Source organism: Cervus elaphus, chromosome 24 (genome assembly GCF_910594005.1).
Source record: "Cervus elaphus chromosome 24, mCerEla1.1, whole genome shotgun sequence".
NCBI lineage: Eukaryota > Metazoa > Chordata > Mammalia > Artiodactyla > Cervidae > Cervus > Cervus elaphus.
Window position 1 is genome coordinate 54,354,283 of NC_057838.1, and position 23,055 is coordinate 54,377,337.

The window sequence follows — 23,055 nt, forward strand, 5'->3', positions numbered from 1 at the left end:
CAGAAGTCTCTCATGCACCAGATCAACCAAATTCAGATGAACAACATTATGTGCCCATCTTCCCTCACTCCATGGTAAAAGAAAAAAAAAAAAAAAAACCAAACAGGAAATATTCTGATAATTAGCCTGCGGCAATAAGATAGCTATTTGGGTTTGTACACTTGCCTCCAATACATCCCGCAAAATGTAGGATGTGCATTGATTTGGCATTTCTTCTAGGCAGCTCCTTCAACAATTTTACACACTGCCAACATCACAAGAACACCAAAAGGAGATGGATTTCAGTTTAAAGGGAGATGAAAAACAAATCATACCACTTCCTGAAGGTGGAAGAGCCAAGGAATGGGCCTTGGAGCAGAGACATGATGCCAAAACCAAACCAAAGAAATACAGGCAAGATTTTCTGCCTTCCAAGGGATCCTGATACAAATACACTGACCTCAGCTCCGAATACCAACTTAAGACCTTAACGGAGTCTGTAATGGGGTCATACATCGCCTGGCACTGGCTACCCATAACTTTTCTTGACCGAGTCATTGAACATGGGAGTCATGATGTCAGGAGATGCTATTTAAACTCTTTGGAAGGGCTTAGAAGATTGGACCTCAACTAAGCAACGTGGCTACGGCAGATGGTCTCCAAGACATATTCAATTTCTAAGTTCCCTTGTTATATGCCTGTGTTAGGATTATGGACAATACAAATTCTCCCACAATTTCTGTTAATGGCAGATTACCTTGGTTTACATTTCTTTAAAAGTTCTAAGTGACTTTCTCCAAGATACTAGATTTAAAAATGTTTCACAGCTAAAAAATGGTCAAATATTGGTAATTTCTTACAGTTAAGGTCAAGATTTGCAGTCTGGCTTCCAAACATGGCCTCTGTGATCTTTGGAATAGAAATATACTAGAAAATCTGTCACATGTGACAGAAAGATTTTTAGGGAATCTACAAGTACCTAGGTGGTGCAGTGGTAAAGAATCTGCCTGCCAATGAAGGAGATGCAGGAGATGTGGGTTTGATCCCTGGGTTGGAAAGATTGGCTGGAGTAGGAAATGACAAACCACTGCAGTATTCTTGCCTGGAAAATTCCATGGACAGAGGAGCCTGGTCGGCTACAGTCCCTGGAGTCGCCAAGAATTGGACACGACCGAGCAGACAGACAGACAAGTATCTAAGTCAATGAGAATCTATTAAAATGGATAAACTGAGAAAGATGGAAGAGGGTCCCAGACAACGCTCCTTGAAAGCTGACGACTCAGGAGGTCAGACTGCCTGCAAAACCACAAGGCATTCACAGGGCATCGGAGGAAACAGCACGGTGGGACGTGCGTCTTGTACCCGTACCTGTGGGACGCCGAGCCAGTCGTCTGCCTGCTGCATGGCTTCTCGTGCGTTATCCACAGGCTTCCGTGGATCCCAGGATTCCCAGTCTGGGCACAGACCTATTAACATCACACAAAAGATGCTGTTGGTGTTAACTGACTCAAGAGGTGGAAGCAACTCGGTGCCTAAACTAAACTCACTCAGTCTCTTGAGAGAACAGTTTCTTCCAAAAATCTCAGTGAACTGTATGCTTTCTGGGCTAAATGTATCATGGGTATAACTATGCCAGGGTAGAAATCACTCTGCCTGAGCTGAGACTTCTTCAGGTTGTTCTTCTTGCATTCAGATAGAGGTTATCTATTCTTTGATGGGGTGGTCTAAATAAACAAACAAAGCCTATAAAACCATTTGGGCCTGGTGTCTTTTAGGAAGTGAGATTTTTTTGACACATCACACTCCTATTTCTCTACTCTGGTGACCAAATGTGTTGGGTTGACATCAGCTGAGTGTCCTATAATTTAACTGAATTCTGACAGTATCTACCTAAAAATAGCATCAAAAGCCACAAGTTAAGGGCTCAGTTCCACAAGATTCCCTGACCCCTAATTTCAGAGCTCATTCAGAGCTGGGCTTCTGACTAACCAGCTACAAATTGGAGATTCCTACCACCCCCTCCTCAGGTTGGATCATTTCCTAGAGTGGCTCACAGAACTCAGGACAGTTTACTTACTGGGTTACTGGGTTTTTTTAATTATAAAGGATCTTATAAAATGGAAGAGATGCATAGGGCAAGGTGGGAGAAGGGGCAAGGAACTTCCATCTCTTTTCAGGCATGCCACCCTCCCAGGACCACATGTTCACCAACTGGAAGCTTCCCAAACCCTGTAGTTCAGGGATTTTTATGCAGCTTCATTACATGCACTGATCACATCACCTAACATTAGTAACTAATTCAGCCTCTATCCCCTCTTCCCTTCTTGGAGGTCAGGAGACAGGGGGCAAAGGTTCCAATCCTCTAATCACTGGTTGATTCCCCTAACACCCAGCCCCCATTCTTAAGGGCATTCCAAAAGTTACCTCATTAATAAACTCAGGCATGGTTGAAAGACACCACTTGGTAAATTTCAAGGGTTTTAAGAGCTCTGTGCCAGGAAAGGGGACTAAGACCAAACATGTATTTCTTACTATAAGTTATAATATCACTATCCCAAGCCTGGATATATATCTACAAAGATATATATATATCTGTGGATATATCTACAAAGACTGGACTAGCATCCTGTATTCTTAAAACACTCACTTACTCAAAGATCTAAATCTAGAGTGATCTCAAAATCTTTTGTAAGCACAAGAATTACAGGACTGGACTAAAAATCTGCAGGTTTAAACTGGAAAGAGGCATCCCAAAATGTGTCTTTGCATGAAAGCAAGGAAGAGGGCACTGGGAAATGAACTAATGCTGAGCTTCTAGTTACTTCTGGATGGCACAGCTTACAGGCTCTCAAGGAAGACTGGGGCCTGGGACCAGTCCTCCTTCCCTCTCTCCAGTTGATACCAGCTAGTTGAGCACATTGAGAACTACTAACTTACTTAATACTAATGTGCCCAGCATATAGAAAGCAATCAGTAAATGGAAAATATGATTGTTAGAGCAGATTTCTTATTAAAAACAATTTTGGAGGTGCACATAAACACAGGCTCTGCTTTTTCTATTGAGAGTGTAACAGCAAACTCTACCCATCAATCTAAACCCTCCAGTGAGGGTAATTACTACCTTGGTGTACATTCAACCACTCAGAAAAGAGAAGCCCATCAAGGGTGGAAAAGGCTCCAACTGGATCCTGACCAAGAACTATTTCACAGCAAGGCAGAAAGAAAAGGGTGGAGAAAGCCATATATAGTCAACCCAGTGGTTGATAAAAACGGGTACTTTCCACTCAATAAATGTTTTTAGATTTTCATGCCAAACCACCTAATAGGGCACATGTTGAAGCCAACGGGAAACGAGGCACCCACTGTGGGAAGAGGGGGAAGAAGCAGGACTTGGGGTCTGGAAGCTAAACCCAAGGTCTGCCTAGAGCATGAAGGTCTTCATTCAAAATTTGGGTAAATAACTCCATGCTCAAACAAGTCTATGGAAAGTCTTGTAAGACTTTCCATCAGAAGGCAAGTGAAGCCATTTTTAGTTCCTTTAGATATCTCGCAATCAGCTAAAAACCAGGACAAATACAACAGTCACAGCAAACCTAGCTTTCCCACTGAAAACCAAGAGGTGTAGGGGTCAACAGTCCCCCCACTCTGGGAGAGATGGCTCGGGCAGCCATGGGCACTTACCTGGAGCACAGCTGTCTACCAAGGCTCCCAGGGCTTTGCCGTCTTGCCAGTTCTGGTTGAAGTTGGTGATGGGCAGGTAGGGGATCTTGTTCTGAATCCACCCGAGCAGCCTCTGCTTTGGCGTCTGCTTCTTGGCATCATCGTCTCCTTCATCCTCCCACACGGGCATGGAGATGGAGTAGTGGAGGATGAGCGTCCACACCAGGCCCAAGATGAGCTTCAGGTTGCCATCCACGATAGCTTTGCTGTCTGAGCAGAGAAACACAGTCGGGGTCAAGCCTCTAGTCACACAGGTGCGAATCAGTCTTTGTAACAAAGTAAATAAAAACCTCAACTGTTGGAGACCCACACTGAGCTATTTAAGAGTGAAAGGATGGAATGCTGGCATCAGTTTCCAAATACCTGAGATGCAGAGATGATAAGATTCCAAAATGTTGTTAACCAGTGTCAGTGGATCATGAAAACATGAGAACACATTATTCTGTGGTCTCTACTTCTGATCACTGTTTTGGTTTTTTTTTTGATGCACAGATGAAGGGATCTCAGTTCCTGCCTAGGGATTAAAACCACACTCTGTACTGGAAATGTGGATTCTTAACCACTAGACCACTAGGGAAGCCCACCCCCTCCCCCAACATTGTTTCTATTTTCACATGCATTTGAAATTTTCCATTACAAAAAAATCTTTTTTTTTTTAAAATTTCAAGAAATCATTTCAGAAATATAGACAATAAAAAGAGGTGGCTGCATTCCTATTAACTAGGCAGTATACCATCTAACAGATTGTGTACACACATATGTGTGTTTGCTGTCTTGAATTTGTATTATACTACATGATCAGTCTTAAAATCTTTCTTTTCACTAATCACAATGTCACAGATATCTCTTCCCTACAAAAAGATACTTCTGGAACTTCTCTGGTGGTCCAGTGGCTAAGACTCCATTCTTTCAATACAGGGGCCCAGGTTTGATCCCTGGTCAGGGAATTAGATTCCGCACACCTCAACTAAAAAGATACCACATAACAGAACTAAGACTTGGTGCAGACAAATAAATTTAAAAAAAGTTGTTTCTGTTTACACACCCATCTACAGGTTTCAGAGGCCATTTTCCCTCAAATCTCACCAATACTGGGTGTTACCAATCACGTTCATTTCTGTTTCTCTGACAAGTTAGTCATTCATAAAAGAAAGTCACTAGCAGTTGAGCAAAGTGTTGCCAGGAGGACAGGTGACTAGACAAAGGCATGCCCCCTTTCTAGTCACTTCCCAGCTTAAGAGGACATGCCCTGCCACTGGCCGGCCCCTCCTGGAGCTCTCACTGAAACTGTTTCTACTTCCCACTCCCCTTGGCTTCCCTCTCCTCTTTCCAACCTCCAACTACACCCACCAAAATTCAAACATTATCTCCAAGATAACTATCTGTCTGTCTGTCTCTCCATTTCCTACACCCTTTTCCCATCAAACAACTTCTGTTGCAATCCCCCATTCTGCCAGGACCCCAAAGTGAAAATGTCAGAACCTTCTTGGACTCTCCTTCAAAGCCCTGGTGCAGTTCCCACAATTCCCTCCCTCCCTACCTCTTGGCAAATAATTTTCTACACCTTCCCCTAAAATAGGGGGCCCCTCCTCCCCTCTGATTTCTCAACAGCCATGAAACTCCACCATTGTTCACAGAACCCAGAACCATCCTTCTGGCAAGGTACCTATGTGCTTCCCAATTCACCAATGGTCTCTGCTGCCCGGAGTTAAACTCTTTAAACATTCAGCACCTTGAGAGACCCACATAACCTCTACCCAGCCTGCTTTTCCACCCCCGTCACCATCACCCACCACACTCCACAATCCAGGCTCAAAGACTCCCCATTCCTGAAGCACATCTTGCTTTGAACCCCCTGGACACCCCCACCTGTTCTGTATCCCCTTTGATGGGAAGGACCTTTACCCTAACCTCCAGCAGGATAAACCCTGGGTCATCTTTCAAGGGCCATATCTATTAAAAACAGATAGCGCACTTCATTCCCACCAGCCTATGTGTGGTCACACCAGGGTCCTCTTATGGCAAGGACCATTCTACCCTCACAGCCTCCTCCAACCCCCAGGGCTGTGAGCACCGGATGGGGAGTAACTGAGCTTTCTTCATCTTGCAGCTCCCCACGCCCTGTCCTTCCCACCCACTGACCGCAAGCCACCTGAATGTTGGTTAAACACACGTCAAACTCCACTGAATGAAACTCAGCTGCAACCACATGAAAAATAAACTCACATGCTCTGGAGGAGTAAATGGCATGCCATTCAAAACTGAAAGGGTGGGGATTTCTTGTTTTTAATCAAACTGATTGTTTATTGTTATGTCCTCTTACAAAGGCGGGGGGAAAAAAACCCTCTTAAAACCCCACACCCAAACCCACAGAAATCAAATGTAATTTCATGGTTACAGATTCAGTCACAACAAGACTTGATCACATAAAATGAGGGAGTAGAGATTATCGTGAACTGGCCGGTAAGACACATTGAATGTAAGTGATCCTCATTCAAAGTTAAGGTACCAGGGATTTTCTACGTGATGAACTGTACGACTAGCGTTTACACATGACTGTCCGCATAATTCCAGGACCCAGTGACAAATGAAAATGCAGGATTCTTCTGTCCAGAAGGATTAAGAATATCAAGACAGCAACAGCAGAGCATTAAATCAGGCACAGAACCCTCGTGAGTATGGGGCCCTGGACAGATGCGCAGGCTGTGCAACCACGAAGCCAGCTCTGCTTCTGAGGTCCTGTGGCCAATAAAGAAGCAGAGACCTGCATGAAACACTGACCCTCCACAGAATACGAGCATCCAAGGATGCTCATACTCATTCTGCTGGACCAACTGCCAGTCCTTGACCATAACTGAGATTTTTGGATTAGATGCCCTGTTACAAGTGTGTCTTTAAAGTGCTATTGATTACTGAGTTACTACCTATGGATGGCAAAAAAGAAAAAGAAAAAAATCGGGTCAAACAATTTTCCATGCCCATTTCCTTTATTCAACTTAAAGGGCAAAGAACAGTCTGGTCGGGGGAAGGGCTGGGAGAGAAGCAGAGAGTATGCATACTTATTGCTAATCAGGGAAACGGGTGTACCGGGCGGGGTCAGATCTTGCAGCAGGCAGAATCTGAACAGGTCAGAGTGTCACCCAGCCACGGGCATCAGCGTGCAAAGCTCAAACTTTCCTGAGTGATGTGCTAAATGCTTTTCAAATGCAAACTTGCAGATTTCATCCATAAATCAAAACATGAAACCAGTTTGCTCTATTTTTACCCAGCTTACACATGTTGGTTTAAAAGAATGAGACATGAGTCTTTCTCAAAACGATTTTGGGGGAAATATGACCCAGTAAAACTCGGAGTCAAATTTATGAAACGTACAATGCCCAGAACGTCTGTTTCCAATGAATTCAAGGTGGGTGTTCAAACGGGAAAGCCCCCATTAAGGTCTCATTGGGATAAATGATACTTTCGTTCTGCTATTCTGAGAAGCTAGAGGGAGAGCGATCCTCACGCCAAAAGCGATTTTGACAGGTGAGAGTTCAAATGCTTCACCGAGCTCTTGGAACAATAAAAAGATGGCGACTTGCCCAAAAGGCCTCCCGCATTCCCACCCACATGAAATAGGAGACTCCCTGCGCCTTGAAAATGAAACGCTACAGAGCGTCACAGTGTCCATGTGTAAACATCACAGCTGACTACAGAATTTGCAGCCATGAACGTGCTCTGTGATGTTTATGTCAAGTGTAAACATGGAGCAGAGATGTAAAAAGAGGAAAGAGCCAGGTCAGCTGGAAGCCTCTTGGGCAGCATTCCACCTTCTGAGTTACTGAGAGCCTCTTTCAGGAATAAAATAAGGCAACGCCCAATCTCCTAGAATCTGCTTAGATCAGGTTGGCAACTGGCCACAAGTTTCTCCTCCCCAAATTCAACCAATCAGTCCCCACATAAAAGGCTCCAGACAACACTAGCTCTCAAGCCACACACACCTTCTGTGAACATACCTTCTGAAACTACTTCAAATTAGCCTGAGTTACATGTAAGTGAGGGTAATGTTATTGCTTTTATATTTGTTTTTTTTTGGGGGGGGGAGGTTTAAGCTAGAGAATTAAACTCAAGCTATTACAAATTCTAGGATGGGATGCTTTCACATCTTTTCAGCACATCAGTTCCCCAGTCCTGGTAAGCAGCATTCTGGAATGGGTGCAGTTATGAAGATAGAAACCAGCTACTCTTGGGCAATCTTCAGCACCATTTTAGAAATACCTCCTTTATGGACAAGTCCCCACCAGGTCAGAGAGATGATGCTGTTTCCCCTCTCTCTATTCTACAAGTAGAGTTGTGTGGACCCACACAACCATCAATACTCCTACTACCTTCATGATGTCAACCTTCTTTCCTGGCTATTGCCAGGGTGTCAGAAGTGGGGACCCAGGAGGAGAGGCCTGGGGGGACACCATCCCTTATAAGGACAGCAAGACATTCACTAGTCACAGTGCAGCTAGCTGCCAGGTCAAAAGCAGACGACATGTGGCTGAAGGGGTCCAGGACAGGTAGGGGTTTCAGGAAACCTCCTTCTAATGTGCTTTTGGGGACAACTCATCAAGGCTTTATGTGCGTGCTCACATGCTTCAGTTGTGTCTGATATACTCTGTCTCAAGTCACATAGCCTTGGGCAGCGGGTGGGCCTCCTCCCAGCCCAGCATCACAGTCACTGAACGGGACCTGTCCTAAAAGAGGCCAGGCAGGTGATGCAAGGAACCTGGGTCCCAGAATAGGGTGTCCCACCAACCTAAAGACCAAAAAAAATCCACTGTATTTTTCTAAAAAGCTCTTTGTCACAGCAGTTTGACTATAATAAGAGGATGCTCTGGGCTTTGAAGACCTGAAGTCACAGAGGCCTATTCCCATTTATGTCAGTAAGATAAACTATAGACCACAATGAAATAAGGGTGGATCGGGGCACGGGGTCAGCTGGATTTTTGATTCTGTTTCTTGCTCATGGACTACTCAAGGATGACAAAGGGGTTGTTTGAATGAACGCGTTTTACACATCCCTGCGTCAGGGTTCAGTTAAGAGTTCATTCAGAAGGCCTTTTCATGCTAGGAATTTTTCACGAGAAGATTCAGTAGGCCAAGAGTGGTCATTGGTGTTGGCACATGAGGTGAAAATCTTTCACTGAGTTAAGAAAGGTGCTGAGACCCCATCTAGATGTGAGAAAGACTGCTGAAATGGATTACGAATCCTGCCATGAACAAGGCACGAGGAATACAGAGACTCAGATTACTGTGCAGATTAGCAATGTCTGCCCTGGGCATGCCATGAGGAATGGTGACTAGGATTTCTTTGCAACAGAATAGAGTAAACCTTCTCAAAAATCCCTGATTCGAGGTTTCGTCTATATGTCCATAAAACATTTCTTGCATGTCACTTTAGACGTCAAATTTTCTAACTTGCCAGCTATTCCTTCTGTTCTTTCTCACTTGCTGGACAATTTTTGCTGAGAATAATTAGAACAAATTACAGTATTCCATAAACATCTTATTTTTATTTTGGTACACAGTTTCGGGTGGACTTTCAGATCTTAGGTACTATGATAGTGCATTGCTTCATAATTTATCCCAAATACCTACTTTCTGATTAAGAGGTATCTGTTTATTTAAAAGTTACATTTATGGGAATTTCCTGATGGTGCAGTGGTTAGGACTCTGTGCTTCCACTGCAGGGGGCCCAGGTTTGATCCCTGGTTGGGGAACTATCTGCATTATCCCAGTGGGTTTTCTTTTCAATGACATTTTTGAAAAGTTACCACTTTTGAGGATTATTCTATATGCAGTAATGAAGTCACACTGAACTAAACAAGACGGTTTATAGTAAAGTGCCTAGAAGATAGTAAATCTCTTTCCATTTACTATTAGAAAATCCCTGAAAAGTTAGAACAAGGAATCTAACCTGTTAGAAAGGTGAAAGAAAGAAGGAAAAATGGAAAGATGCTCCAAAATGGTCAAAGCAGTGCATCTAAACTAGCTTTTTGACCCTAAAACTTCAGGTCCCTGCATTAAGTCATTCCACTGCTGCCTCACAATTCTCCTGAGTGGCCAGCAGGAGAAGGGCCACAGGGATTTCTGAGCTTGAGCCCTGAGTCAAGGAGCCCAGAGTCCAGCCCCTGGGAGGTGCGGGTAAACCCCAGCCTGAGTTCTAGGGGCCTCAGCATGGAGGCGTCTGACCCTCTCTCACAGCTTCCGGCCACAAAAGCTTTGAGAACACGGCCAGCTGAAATAATAAACGCTGGCTGTGAATGGAGGCCCTCAGCACCTTTAACTCCAGCTCAGCTGGTCACTGTTCATCCTGTGCAGAGCCCAGAGGGAAGCCCGCAAGGAAAGGAGTACGGGCAGGAGGAGCGACCTGAGAAAGACTTCTGAACACGTCCTGTCCTGACATCAACAGCGGCCAAAACAGTACAGCGGCCCTTGCCTGCAGACCTCGCCTCTGGGCCACAGGCACTGCCTCATGCGACCCTCACAGCAACCCTATCAGGATGGCTTCTGCAGTTAACCCCATCTTACAGATGAGAAAGCAGAGGCTCACAGAGGGATCTCCCCAAAATGACACAGGAGAGCCTAAATTTAACCACAGCTCTCTCTGCTGCCTCTGAGCCCAAGCTCTATTTTTTTAAATTCAGATACTGACACTGTTAGTTGCTCAGTCGTACCCAACTCTTTGTGACCCCATGGACTGCAGCCAGCCAGGCTCCTCTGTCCAGGGGGTTTTCCAGGCAAGGATACTGGAGGGGTTTGCCATTTCCTTCTCCAGGGGATCTTGCTGACCCAGGGATTGAACCTGGGTCTCCTGCACTGCAGGCAGATTCTTTACCTACTGAGTTACCAGGGAATAGCTGATGTAGGCGGAGAAGGCAATGGCAACCCACTCCAGTGTTCTTGCCAGGAGAATCCCAGGGACAGAGGAGCCTGGTGGGCTGCCGTCTATGGGGTCACACAGAGTCAGACACGACTGAAGCGACTTAGCAGCAGCACCAGCAGCTGATCTAGGACATGCTGGCATTAAAAAAAAAAAAAAATCCCATCAAGGATTTCTTTTTTCTTTCCCATTCAGGAACTACAACATGCTTCTCAGATATCAAAACCCAGTGCTTATTTTTATTATCAATACTACTCTAAAGAGAAAGAGGATAAAGCAGAACTATTTCTTTCAGTGCAGAAAGTCATCAAGCTATATAGATATTTTCTAAAGTCTTCTGTAATAGTAATGTTAACTGATGAAAATGCATTTATGCATCATTTTAGCAAGAAAAAAAAATATGGAATTCCCCAGAGCCCGAACTCTTATCCTCCCTACTCTGCTGAACACACATGATGTCATGAGAGCTCTCACGAGGCAAGCACAGTTATGACTCTCATTCTACAGATGAGGAGACTGTGCATAGGGATACGACCCACCGCTGGGCGGCATGGCCAGCGAGCAGCTGTGCTTGGGAGGGGAATGCAGCAGGCCTTCTGATCTGGCCCATCATTCCCGCCACCCCTAAACTGCTAAGGCTCTAGGAAAAGAACGTGGTAAATAGCACAGAAAACAGCACAAGTCCTGGGAGGTGCAAGCAGGAGTCAGGGCGGGATCATTAGTCCCCTCTGCCTCAACCATGACTCCTCAGCCTCAGCTGCACCCTAGGGACTGGAGATTCTAAAGATCCCCACCCTGGCCCTTCATCTGGCAAGTCCTCCATGCAGAACAGCTGCTCGGCAGGGAAACTGAGTTAGAAGGGAGATGACTCAGCTCTGCTCTTGTGGACCCAAACCAATATATTAACCTGCATTTTCCCTGGAAAACAGAAATTAGGACGCATTCTTGAAAAGCTCCCTTTACTCATTTATTCTTGCAGCCAACAAATAACTTCCTAACTGCCTACTGGGTGTCAGGCCCTGTGCCAAATGCAAATTACACTTTAAAATAAGAAAATAAGTTAGATTGCCTTTAAAATATTTCACAAAAAGATACAGCATCATTATAATGAAAACCAGCATTACCTCCCCACTCCAAGGCAAGACACTGAAGACCTTTTAAGGCGAAAAAAGAAAAGAAAAACAAACGCACGTAATTTTTTGCCTTTTGTGTCTCATGCTAGGCTATGTCCCCTGAGGGTTCTTTATTCCTTTTACAATTAAGAATAAAAGCTAAAAAATAATAACGATGATAAATAGGATAGGGATTCATTCTTCTACTGCAAACTTGTAAAAGCTGAGGCTTGTTACAAAAATCAGACCAAGGTGACTTCCTCACTTTGAAAAGGGAAAAATCAGTTTGCATTTTTCCCCCATACCTCACCTCATGTTACAACTCATATGAACCAGTTACAGAAATGGCAGCCTGCCCAAAGATTGTGAAGTCATAAAAGGAACAAAACTCCCAATTTAAAGTCTTGAATGGGAACCAAGCTGAGGGAAATTCCAAATAATTTATGACTGCTGGCTCTCACCATTACCAACAGAAAGAAGATGAAGTTGGAGGAGAGGAAGTTCTCAAGAGACAGATACCTATATTGCCATTTTCTGTATCACGTCTTCAGCTCTGTTGAAGGCTGGGATTTGTTCCCCTTGAATTTGGACCTTCAACCCACAATTACATGAGCCCGTGGATACACATGCCACCCAATCACAACAGAGCTGTCTCAGCCCAGACATGGGGCTCCTTCCTGTAAATTAATTCCACACCACCAGCATCTCCCCCTCCACCGTGTAAAAAACATGGGCGTGGGGGGCAGGGCTGAACCTACTGAAACAAAGGGGAGCTCACTTGCTGAAATAACTGGCGGCCAAGCAACCCAGAGGCCAGGGATGATCCTGGTCCGCCTCCCAGGCGCAGCCACGCACTGGCCGTGGGACTAGGACGGTTTGACCCTGCTGCCTCTTCATCTGTAAGAGGAGCATCATAACTGGACTCGCGTCTCATTTCTCATCAAACAGCTGTGAGATATCGTAGTAAAGCAGGTAGCAGTCTGACCGATGAGGGTTCCGCCACTTCAGCAAGGGCTATGACAACCACCACTTTGTCACTGTAAACACACACGAGTGCGGGGACTTCCCCACTTCCCGTGAGTGCGGGGGACGATTCACTGCCATTCAATTCTGGTTCAAGACCGCTCAGAGCCCAATACCCCAGAACTCCGCCTTCCAACGCAGCATTCCATCTGCTAACAACCACAAAAGCCAGCCCATCAGGGACCCAGGATTAAGCCTGATAGAATCAAGATGTTCTTTGCTCAGCGAGCTGCTGAATGAACTGGCAGTTTGCTAAAATCTGCAGGCCACCCCGACTCCTCCAGCAGATTCCTAAGAAGTCTGCAGAGGCCAGGCTGGGCCACTGCTGACAGAAAATTAAAAGCAAGGTCAAAAAATTCAATTGGAGGTGCAACGTATTCAGCGAGGTTCCCTAACGTGATTTCTTTTCCTAGTGGGGGAAAGAAGAGGTCTGGGCATTAAAGTGACCTTTAACCATTAAAGCAGTTTATAACTATAATAAAATGGGGGTGGGACGGGGGAGAGCAGAGACTGAAAACAATTTAAATGCCTTCCCAAGAATAAATGGTTAAATAAAGGTTATAGAACATTCTCGTGCGGGAGAATAACAGGCCTCTGTGAAAAGAATGAGAAGGATACGTGTGTTCCAGCAGAGATGGGCCTCCATGATATATTAAGGGAACAGGGCAATGTGTAGAAAAGCTTAGTTCGTGCAATCCTGTTTTTGACAAGGCATGACTCTGCGTCTGAGCAGAAAGATCTGGAAGCCTGCACAACAAACAGTGCTCACTGGCTCTCCCTGGGAGAAAGACTCAGGGTGATGGCAAAGATGGGCTTTCTTTTCTGTTACTGTTACATGTTCCTATGTTGTTTGAATTTTTTTTTTTTTTTTAATTTAAACCTTACTCTTTTCTGTGTGTTTTTTTTTAACTTATTTTGTATTGGGATGTAGATGATTAAGAATGTTGTGATAGTTTTCAGTGAACAACGAAGGGACTCGGCCATACAAATATGTATATCCATTCTCCCCCAAATTCCCCTCCACTTTTATAATAAATTTTGACAAACACTCCCCAGAAGAAAGCAGCATAGTAATGCAAACGTTAAGGAACTCTTCATTTGGACAAAGTTGCTTGTCGGGATCTATAGGCATTGATGTGGGGAAATTGACAGGTTTTATCCAATGATGAAAGCCATGGGTATGACAGGTTGGAAATGGAGTAAAGGGGTGGCCAACCAGGGGAAATGACATAATTGGGTTCATATATTTATAAAACTGCTCTAGAAGAGATATTTCCCACCAACACTGCCATTGCATCTGAGTAGAGAAGCAGGGGACAGGGGTGAGGGGAGCAGGAGGGAGCCAGTTTCTCATCTTTTCACAACACCCTTGATCTTTACCACAGGCAATGATACCAATCACCAAATGAATACAGGAGGCTTTTCAGGCTTGCAAGGCTGTCCTTGTGGTGACTTCCTCTGCTCATTTTCTCACAGTTGGCCATCCAATTTCCTTCCCATTCCTCAGCTAGGTACACCTATCCCAGGCAAGCAAGCTCCATGCTTCAGGAGGTGGCCTTTGGCCACTTCCAAATAGCTTGCCGGAGGAGTGGAAGATGTTGAGGATTACACTGCACAGAAATGGAGACATCTGGGTGCCTCTGGGCATGTCTTTCAAGCTAACCAAAAAAAAAAAAAAACAACCAGCCACCTTCCTGCTCCCTTCACATCCCTGTTGCCTGAGAGTGTCCTTCCCATGACGCAGAGGCCCAGCCTCTCAGTTACACTTGAAGACCTGGGGTCCAGCCCAGAGCAATCCCTCCCACTGGCTTCTCATTACTGCTTTAGGAAGTATCACTGTTAGCCCCATTTTCCAGATGCAAAAACTGGTAAGAAGACAAGTCACGTCCAGAGTCACGTAGCCCGTAAGTGGAGGAGGGGATCTGAACTCGTGTCTGCACTGATCGTTCCGTCTGGAGACAAGCCTGGGGCCACGGAGAAGGGGACCCAGACACGGCCATGATGGTATCGCAAAGGCTTTCAAAACTGGCAAAAGTCAAGGAGGAAATAAATGCTGAGGGCTTACATCATCCTCCTAAAAGAGATTTACCGCCGGGCCCCTGACCTCTGTCCCATGATAAATGGCCATGGCAGTAAAATAAACAGACTGAGCACATAGCAGGTCGACTTTGCTGCTAAAATGGGAACACATCCTAACATTCCTGAGGCACAGAGTCCGAGTGCAGGGCCAGTGAGTGACACGTTAAATACCCAAAACATCACCCAACTGCAGCTGCCGCCGTTGCTAGAGACACACATCCTACTGTCAAATGTCTTCATCACCAGTTCTTCATCTAAAGAGTCCCACTCTTGGGTCAGAATCTGCTTCCTGCCTTAGCAAGAACACCAGCTTTGCCTGTACTTGGCTCTGAGGCATATCTGTCCCACAAGTCACATTCAGAAACCTGGCTCTGTCTTCTGACCACCTGGGTCATTTTCAGTTCAGTTCAGTCACATCCGACTATTTACAACCCCATGGACTGCAGCATGCCAGGCCTCCCTGTCCATCACCAACTCCCAGAGCTTGCTCAAACTCATGTCCATGGAGTCGGTGATGCCATCCAACCATCTCATCCTCTGTTGTCCCCTTCTCCTCCCGCCTTTAATCTTTCCCAGCATCTGGGTCTTTTCCAATGAGTCAGTTCTTTGCATCAAGTGGCCAAAGTATTGGAGCTTCAGCATCACTCCTTCCAGTGAATATTCAGGACTGATTTCCTTTATGATGGATTGGTTTGATCTTCTTGCAGTCCAAGGGACTCTCAAGAGTCTTCTCCAACACCACAGTTCAAAAGCATCAATTCTTTAGTGTGCAGCTTTCTTTATGGTCCAACTCTCACATCCATACATGACTACTGGAAAAACCATAGCTTTCACTAGATGGACCTTTGTTGGCAAAGTAATGTCTCTGCTTTTTAACATGCTGTCTAGGTTGGTCATAGCTTTTCTTCCAAGAAGCAAAAGTCTTTTCATTTCATGGCTGCAGTCACCATCTGCAATGATTTTGGAGCCCAGGAAAATAAAGTCTGTCACTGTTTCCATTGTTTCCCCATTTATTTGCCATGAAATGATGTGACTGGATGCCATGATCTTCGTTTTTTGAATGCTGAGTTTTAAGCCAACTTTTACACTCTCCTCTTTCACTTCCATCAAGAGGTTATTTAGTTTCTCTTTGCTTCCTGCCATAAGGGTGTTATCATCTGTATATCTGAGGCTACTGATATTTCTCCCAGCAATCATGATTCCAGCTTGTGCTTCATCCAGCCTGGCATTTCACATGATGTACTCTGCATATAAGTTAAATAAGCAGGGTGACAATATACAGCCTTGACATACTCCTTTCCCAATTTGGAACCAGTCTGTTGTTCCATGTCAGGTTCTAACTGTTGCTTCTTGACCTGCATACAGACTTCTCAGGAGGCAGGTAAGGCAGTCTGGTATTCCCATCTCTTTCAGAATTTTCCAGTTTGTTGTTATCCACACAATCAAAGGCTTTAGTGTAGTCCATGAAGCAGAAGTAGATGTTTTTCTGGGCCATTTACTAGTCTTTCCCCCACCCCCTCTTACACAACCTTTTTCTCTTTAGTCAAATGAATGAAAGAAGGAGTGGATGATGCACTAGTTGTTTTTTTGTTTAAACTACCTGTGGAAATAGGCACATAACTGTTACAACTTTAAATGTAAGTTGCATAACACCTGAAAACATCTTGAGTACCACAAGCACCACAACTTAGAAATGAGTGCACTGGACACTAACCGGTTTTCTAAGACAAAAGGCTTTCTGCGGTCAAATAAGCTGAAGACATATGGAACTGAACAATTTTAAACTGCAGCAGGACTTCTCAGAGCCTTTAATAGCCAAATGTACCTGGATAATCTCCAAGAGAACACTAGGATGTCACTCAGTATTTTCCCAACTTTATGTGACTAGATAACTTTTTAAATACTATCCTAAAGGACACTATTAGTCTCCAGAAGATATTTTGGAACGTCTACATTAAACTGCCTACAGATCTCTATAAATACTTCTCCTAAATCCTCCCATAGGCTAGGAAATTATGTTTTAAGAAACTGGTAGGTGGGGGGGTGAAGGAGACAGACAAGAGACACAAAAAGAAAACAGGAAATAAGTTAAAAAGGCTGTCTTTAATTTACAACTGTTGTGGTGGCAGTAATTAAGAAACTAGAATCTTGTGACTTGGAAGCCACCAGTTTCACAGATAAAGGCAAGGTCTCAAAAGGTTGGTTCTCATTGATAGTGTCAAAGGGGAGCACACTCCTTAACCACAGTGTTTATGAAATTCTGGCCAAAACCCACTCACTTAAAAACCACACTAAGAAACATCTTACTGATCTGTGAAAACTAATTCTTAAACAGAGACAAGCCAGACTCCTTCTGCCTCGGTTTGCCTCAGAGCTTCTAATGTCAAAATCCTTCAGACAATGCATTGTCAAGCATGAAGCGTCAGAGACTGAACCCAGCAATTTGGACTGGGAGAAATGGGGGGTGGGATGGGGGCTGTCATCCTGATGTGAGCAAGAGGAATATTAAATTATGTGATCTGGGGAAATCTCCATAACCTCCACCCAAATTCCACTTAGCTCTCAATGTTCTATACAGGGGAGTTGGGAGAACTTAAGGAAAAGTTAACAAAGATATTTGTGAAATAATTGAACCAAACCCAAGTAGCATTCCTAGTTGCTACCGAGGAATGAAATACTCATAAGCATAATAACAGCAACTAGCCACACAGTGTGGGTGCTAATTAAATCCACTCTCTGTGTAGTTCAGGATCCAAATCTGAGGTTTACCCAACTGTAATAAAGCGTCCTAGGGTCAGAACCCGACTCTGTCTGCAGCATCAATGTGATCCTGGCACTCAGTAGGATGCCAGGAAAAAGAAGGTATCTTCTTTTCTATCTTTTTTAGGAAAAAAAGCAACAACCACCCACTCATCATTAAATCAACCAGTCAACAACCCACTGACCCAAGCACTACAACCACTCCCCACAGCAGATTCTGACTCAACGGCAGAAGTCACCCTGGGGCCCTTTAGTGAGACAGGTCAAGAGCTCTGTGACCTCAACTAGGTATGGTCTACAAGCTTGAAGAAGTCAAAAGTCAGACCTTTCACCCTTCATCTTCCCAAAAAAGATTTTTGGGGGATTACGTCCCTCAGTGGGGATTTGAGGCAGGAGACAGATGACCCCCTCCCCCGCCATCCCCACCCCACAGGATAAAGCAATTGGAGATTCATTCCCTATTGCCCAAAACTCCAAGATAAGAAGAGCAGGACAATTAAGGGAGAAGGCTGGGCCCAACCCAGACCACATATTTCTAGTTCTTGAAGTCAGGAGACCTCCCTGACCACACATGCGCAGAAAGGCTCCTGGGAGGCCAAAGGGGAGTTATGTCAAGGAACGTTCTACCCAGAAGCCTGTTCAGTAAAATCCGTCTTGGCTAAGAGATAACTGCACACATGTGGGAGGGTCCTGAGATATCCCAAACATGGGACTGTGAACCAAGCAAATAAAAATGACTGGCCAAAAGAAACCGGAAGAAATACCCCATAAATTAATTCAGACCACTACAAGGGCGCAGCTCAGGGACTCTCCCTCTGAATCTGCCCACGTGTCTATCCACACACACTGTATTTTTTTTCCTCTTAATAAATGCTTTGCTTCACTGCCTTCCATCTTTGTGGAAATTCTTTTCTGCAAAGTCGAAGGCCAGGGCCCTTGTCACTGACCATTGACCAAGTAGACAGGATCTGGTGTTTTCACCACCATGACCTAGCCTCAGTCTGGCTGGGAACCCAAGCCCTGCTTCAAACCATCACAGGCTGAGGCCACCCGAGATCTTCACCAGCCAATCTGACCAGGCAACCAGTAATCAACAAATCTACTACACAACCAATTATCAAGCCCGACTGGATCCCCTTAACAACCCTCCCTCACCAAATCCCCTCTCTCCTCCAATACTGCTGGCCACCTCTGAATGCATCCCCAGCTCACCATCCATCAGCTAATATCAGGCCCACTTTACTGGCTACTTGATCTAAGCCCACATATCAAAACTCTACCCAAATCTTCCCACTGACCCTACTAGGGCTGCCTCATGGCCCTCAGGCACAGCTCCTTGTCAGGGATCTACAATTTGAAAGCTGGTAACAGGCAGATTGAGGGAATTGGTACTCCAAAATAAGAAAAGCAAAAGAAATTGAAATTAATAAATGTTTTATTAAATTCCTGAATGTAACATTATATATTCTTTAGCAATTGTTAACTTTGGCATTCACAGAAATTTCATTACACCTTTTTTCTCCAAATTTTTTGGCCACATCACAAAACATGTGGGATATTAGTCCTCCGACCAAGGATCAAATCCACACCAGTGGAAGCATGGAGTCTTAACCACTGGACTGCCAGGGAAGTCCTAAATTTCACTACATTTTGAAAATGAGTTATAGGTTAGTTTTCTCATATCCCAAGAATCACCAAATATGTATCATGACTGCTGAAACATCAGTCAGTAGTAACATAAAGAAGTATTCATAGCCAAATAATATAACAAAGCACAGATATAAGCAGAGGTAAAACTATTTTCTTTTATGTTTCAAATTATTATACAACATTACACATAAATATATTGTTTTTGCAAAGTGAGAGACGGGTGTGTTTTATTATAGTTGATAAGATGGGCTCAGGGCCAAAATTCTCAAAACATCCCAGCAACTCTGGACACAGTCCAAATTCCTCTGCAAGGTCTCAGGCCCCTTGCAGCAGGTCCCTGCCTGGCTCCCCACTAGCCCTCACCCCACGCCTCCATACGTCCTCCTCCCTGCCCCAGCGGCTGGGCCAGCAGCCACCTTGCACATCCTTCCAGATCTTTGCACAGGCTGTCCCTCCGCAGGGAATGCCCTCCTCTCCCACCGTTCACTCCGTGGCTCTTTCTTAGCCACTGTTGTTCAAGGTTCAGTCTCCTCTGACACATTCCCTTTCCCTTTGGCATCACGCTTCATGATATATATCAAGAATATCCCAGACTTCCCAGGTGGTTCAGTGGTAAAGAATCCCCCTGCCAGTGCAGGAGACAGAGGTTCGATCCTAGATCCGGGAAGATCCTACATGCCGTGGAGCAGCTAAGTCCGTGAGCCACAACTACTGAGTCCACGCTCTAGAGCCCATGAAGCCCAAGCACCTAGAACCTGTGCTTTGCAACGAGAGAAGCCAGCACAGCACAAAGAAGAGACGTCCCTGCTCACCCCAATTAGAGAAAGCCAGCACAGAGTAACGAAGACCCAGTGCAGCCAAAAAAGTAAAAAAATATTCTCTCACAAACGAGAGAGAAGTGGAACTAGAATGAAGTGTCCAAGACATTTAGCAAGATAAGCCACCATCCTCAACTGGCCTCTAACTTCCCGTGACTGATGGCCTAAGTCAGGGGCTCTTGCAGGGGAAGGTGGGGTAGCTGGGGTTGGGGCGGGAGAAGGTCATGAACTAGAATAGGAGAAAATGTTTAATCTTTGTGTTCAGTAACCTCTGACTACAATGTAGCAAGTCTTTTCTATATGAATGTAGACCATAAAACACAGGTGTATTATTAGAAGCACCTGTGGTTCTGCCACCAACGAAATCAGTCTGTTCCCATCATATTACAGTGTTAGCAATATCTCAAAATATCCTCTGTACTCAACACTATGTCCAAATTATGATAGCCATTAGACTTGCTCCTAGATTTTGTTACTAAACATTTCAATACAGATGTGCATTTATTACTAGGTCCAAAATTTATTTCTGGCAACTGTATTTCAACATAGCTGGTTTCCTTTGTAACCCCATGTATATTATCTGATGCATAAAGAAAAAGTGCAGTCTTCAGAGAGTCACAGGAGTCTAAGACACACTAAGGCAAGAATCCTGGCTCCAATTAATAATTTTTAGAACCAGAAGTTAGAGGACTTCAGTGACAGACGTTTTGTTAAATGGACCACAGATCAGTGGAACATTATCTGCCAGGGCAAGGCCTCATTTGTCTCTCATGGGGACACTTGGAGGTCACTATGAATGGGTGTCCTCACCAACATGGCCCACCCACCAACACCCTAGGTATCCTCTCAGGCCATAGATACAGCCATTTATGTTACTTTCAGCCTGGACAGCTTCTATTGTTCCCCTGGGTCTATAGTAGGGAACCTGAAAACTTTTTCTGTTAAAGGGCCAGAGATGCTTGCTCCTTGGAAGAAAAGCTATGACAAACCTAGACAGCATATTAAAAAACAGAGATATCACTGTGCCAACAAAGATCAGTATAGTCAAAGCTATGGTTTTCCCAGTAGTCATGTACGGATGTGAGAGTTGAACCATAAAGAAGGCTGAGTGCCAAAAAATTGATGCTTTTGAACTGTGGTGTTGGAGAAGTCCCTTGGACGGCAAGGAGATCCAACCAGTTAATCCTAAAGAAAATCAGTCCTGAGTGTTCATTGGAAGGACTGATGTTGAAGCTGAAACTCCAACACTTTGGCCACCTGACGCGAAGAGCTGATTCACTGGAAAAGACCCTGATGCTGGGAAAGGTTGAAGACAAGAGGAGGAGGAGGGTGGCAGAGGATGAGATGGTGAGATAGCATCACTGAGTCAATGGACATGAATTTCAGCAAACTACAGGAAACAGTAGAGGACAGAGGAGCCTGGTGTGGTACCATCCATGGGGTTGCAAAGAATCAGACACAACCTAGCAACTGAACACCAAGTTTTAGGTTTGACTGGCCATAACGTCTCTGTTGGAACGATTCGAAACTACTGCCTGAGTGAGAAAGTGGAGACAACATGCAGGAATGGGTGCGGTCTGTGCGCCAATAAAATTTTATAAGAACAGGCAGAGGGCCAAATTTGGCCCCACAGACCATAGTTCAAACTACAGCACCACTACCAACAGCAGAATTGTTCAGAAGAACTTTCTGCCGTGATGGAAACGCTTTACATGTGTACCTTCTAATACAGTAGCCACAAGCCACACAGGACTATTGAGCACTTGAAATGTGGTTAGTGTGACTGAGGTGTTCAACTGTACATTTTATTTAATTTGTTAATTTCAATTTAACCACCCATAAGTGGCTGGCAGGTAGCACATGTCTAGACAGTCCTATCCAAGACCTTTTCCACCCTTTAGAGGTTCTTCACAACCTGGCCAATGGCACAACAGATGGTCCATCCCAGCCTCAGCAAGTCCGAAGCACTGATTCCAGACACTCTCACATTCCACACTCCCCACACTCTGCCCAAGCAGTTCTGCAGCTCAGAACACCCTGTCTCTTGACTCTGCCCCTTCCAATGCCTCCTTTGCCTCAGGCCTTCCTAGACACCCCAGATGAAATTTACTGCTCTCTGGGAGGCACTGTGAGAAGCCGTGTCCTATAAAACCTGCCACAGCAACTTGGGCGCATTCTCTGGCTGTTTTTCTTCTCTGTGAGATATTTGAAGATAAGGCCATATCCCTAGCACAGGGCCTTTAAAATTAAAAAGAAAGCACTAAGTTTGTGAAATGAACAAACTGTAATTAGAGCTGAGTACCTAACACAAGCTGTCATTTAAAAACTTCTTTCTGGGGAAATTTTCTGGCTGTTTAGTGGTTAGGACTTCATGCTTTCACTGCTGCAGGTCCAGGTTCGATCCACGGTCACAAAACTAAGATCCCACAAGCCAAAAAAAAAAAAAAACTTCTTTTGGAAATTAAAAGATTTACCAGATGAATTTCAGATCTACAAGTACAGAGGGATATGACCACTTGGGTTAACATCCCATTCAACTACCACCACAAGATCTTACCCTCCCAAGCCTCAATTTTCCTCCTCTGTAAAATGGGTTGACAGTGTCTAGACCTGGGAGAAACAGAGAACACTTAACTCCCACTCATTCTTGGCATCAGTGCTGAGAGACATAAACAGCAGTGTCCTGGGAGACACAAATGCCTGCCCCCCACTCCATGAACACAGGGAATGGGGAATGGAGGAGGCAAACAAACTAGACTTGGCAGGATGAAAAGTGCAAAAGCAGCAGGATGAACACGGGATTCCTGAACCAGCCTTCCATACAGTCTATCTCAGGGCAGGCAGGGCACAGAGTTACACAACAGCTGCACTTCCTCATATCCTCTGAGCACTCTGGCCACACCAGCTCTGAAGTCACTTAGGGTGGGGGGGGGGGTCACTGTGCACAGTAGACGTTCACCAGCCCACGAGCCACTAAGCTGCCCCAACTGCTGAGATGACAGCC

At 44.8% G+C, this 23,055-nt stretch overlaps 1 protein-coding gene across 5 annotated transcripts in view; it reads right to left on the reverse strand.

Moving 5' to 3' along the window:
• Nucleotides 1-23,055, reverse strand: part of FLNB (filamin B) — a 136,665-nt gene that overhangs the window by 74,957 nt on the left and 38,653 nt on the right. For all 5 annotated transcript variants that reach the window (XM_043885257.1, XM_043885256.1, XM_043885255.1 and 2 more), the window contains exons 2-3: nucleotides 3,661-3,909; nucleotides 1,348-1,445 (exon numbers count right to left, since the gene is read on the reverse strand). In XM_043885257.1, coding sequence (XP_043741192.1) covers nucleotides 1,348-1,445; nucleotides 3,661-3,909 — 347 coding nt within the window. The remainder of the gene's footprint in view (nucleotides 1-1,347; nucleotides 1,446-3,660; nucleotides 3,910-23,055) is intronic.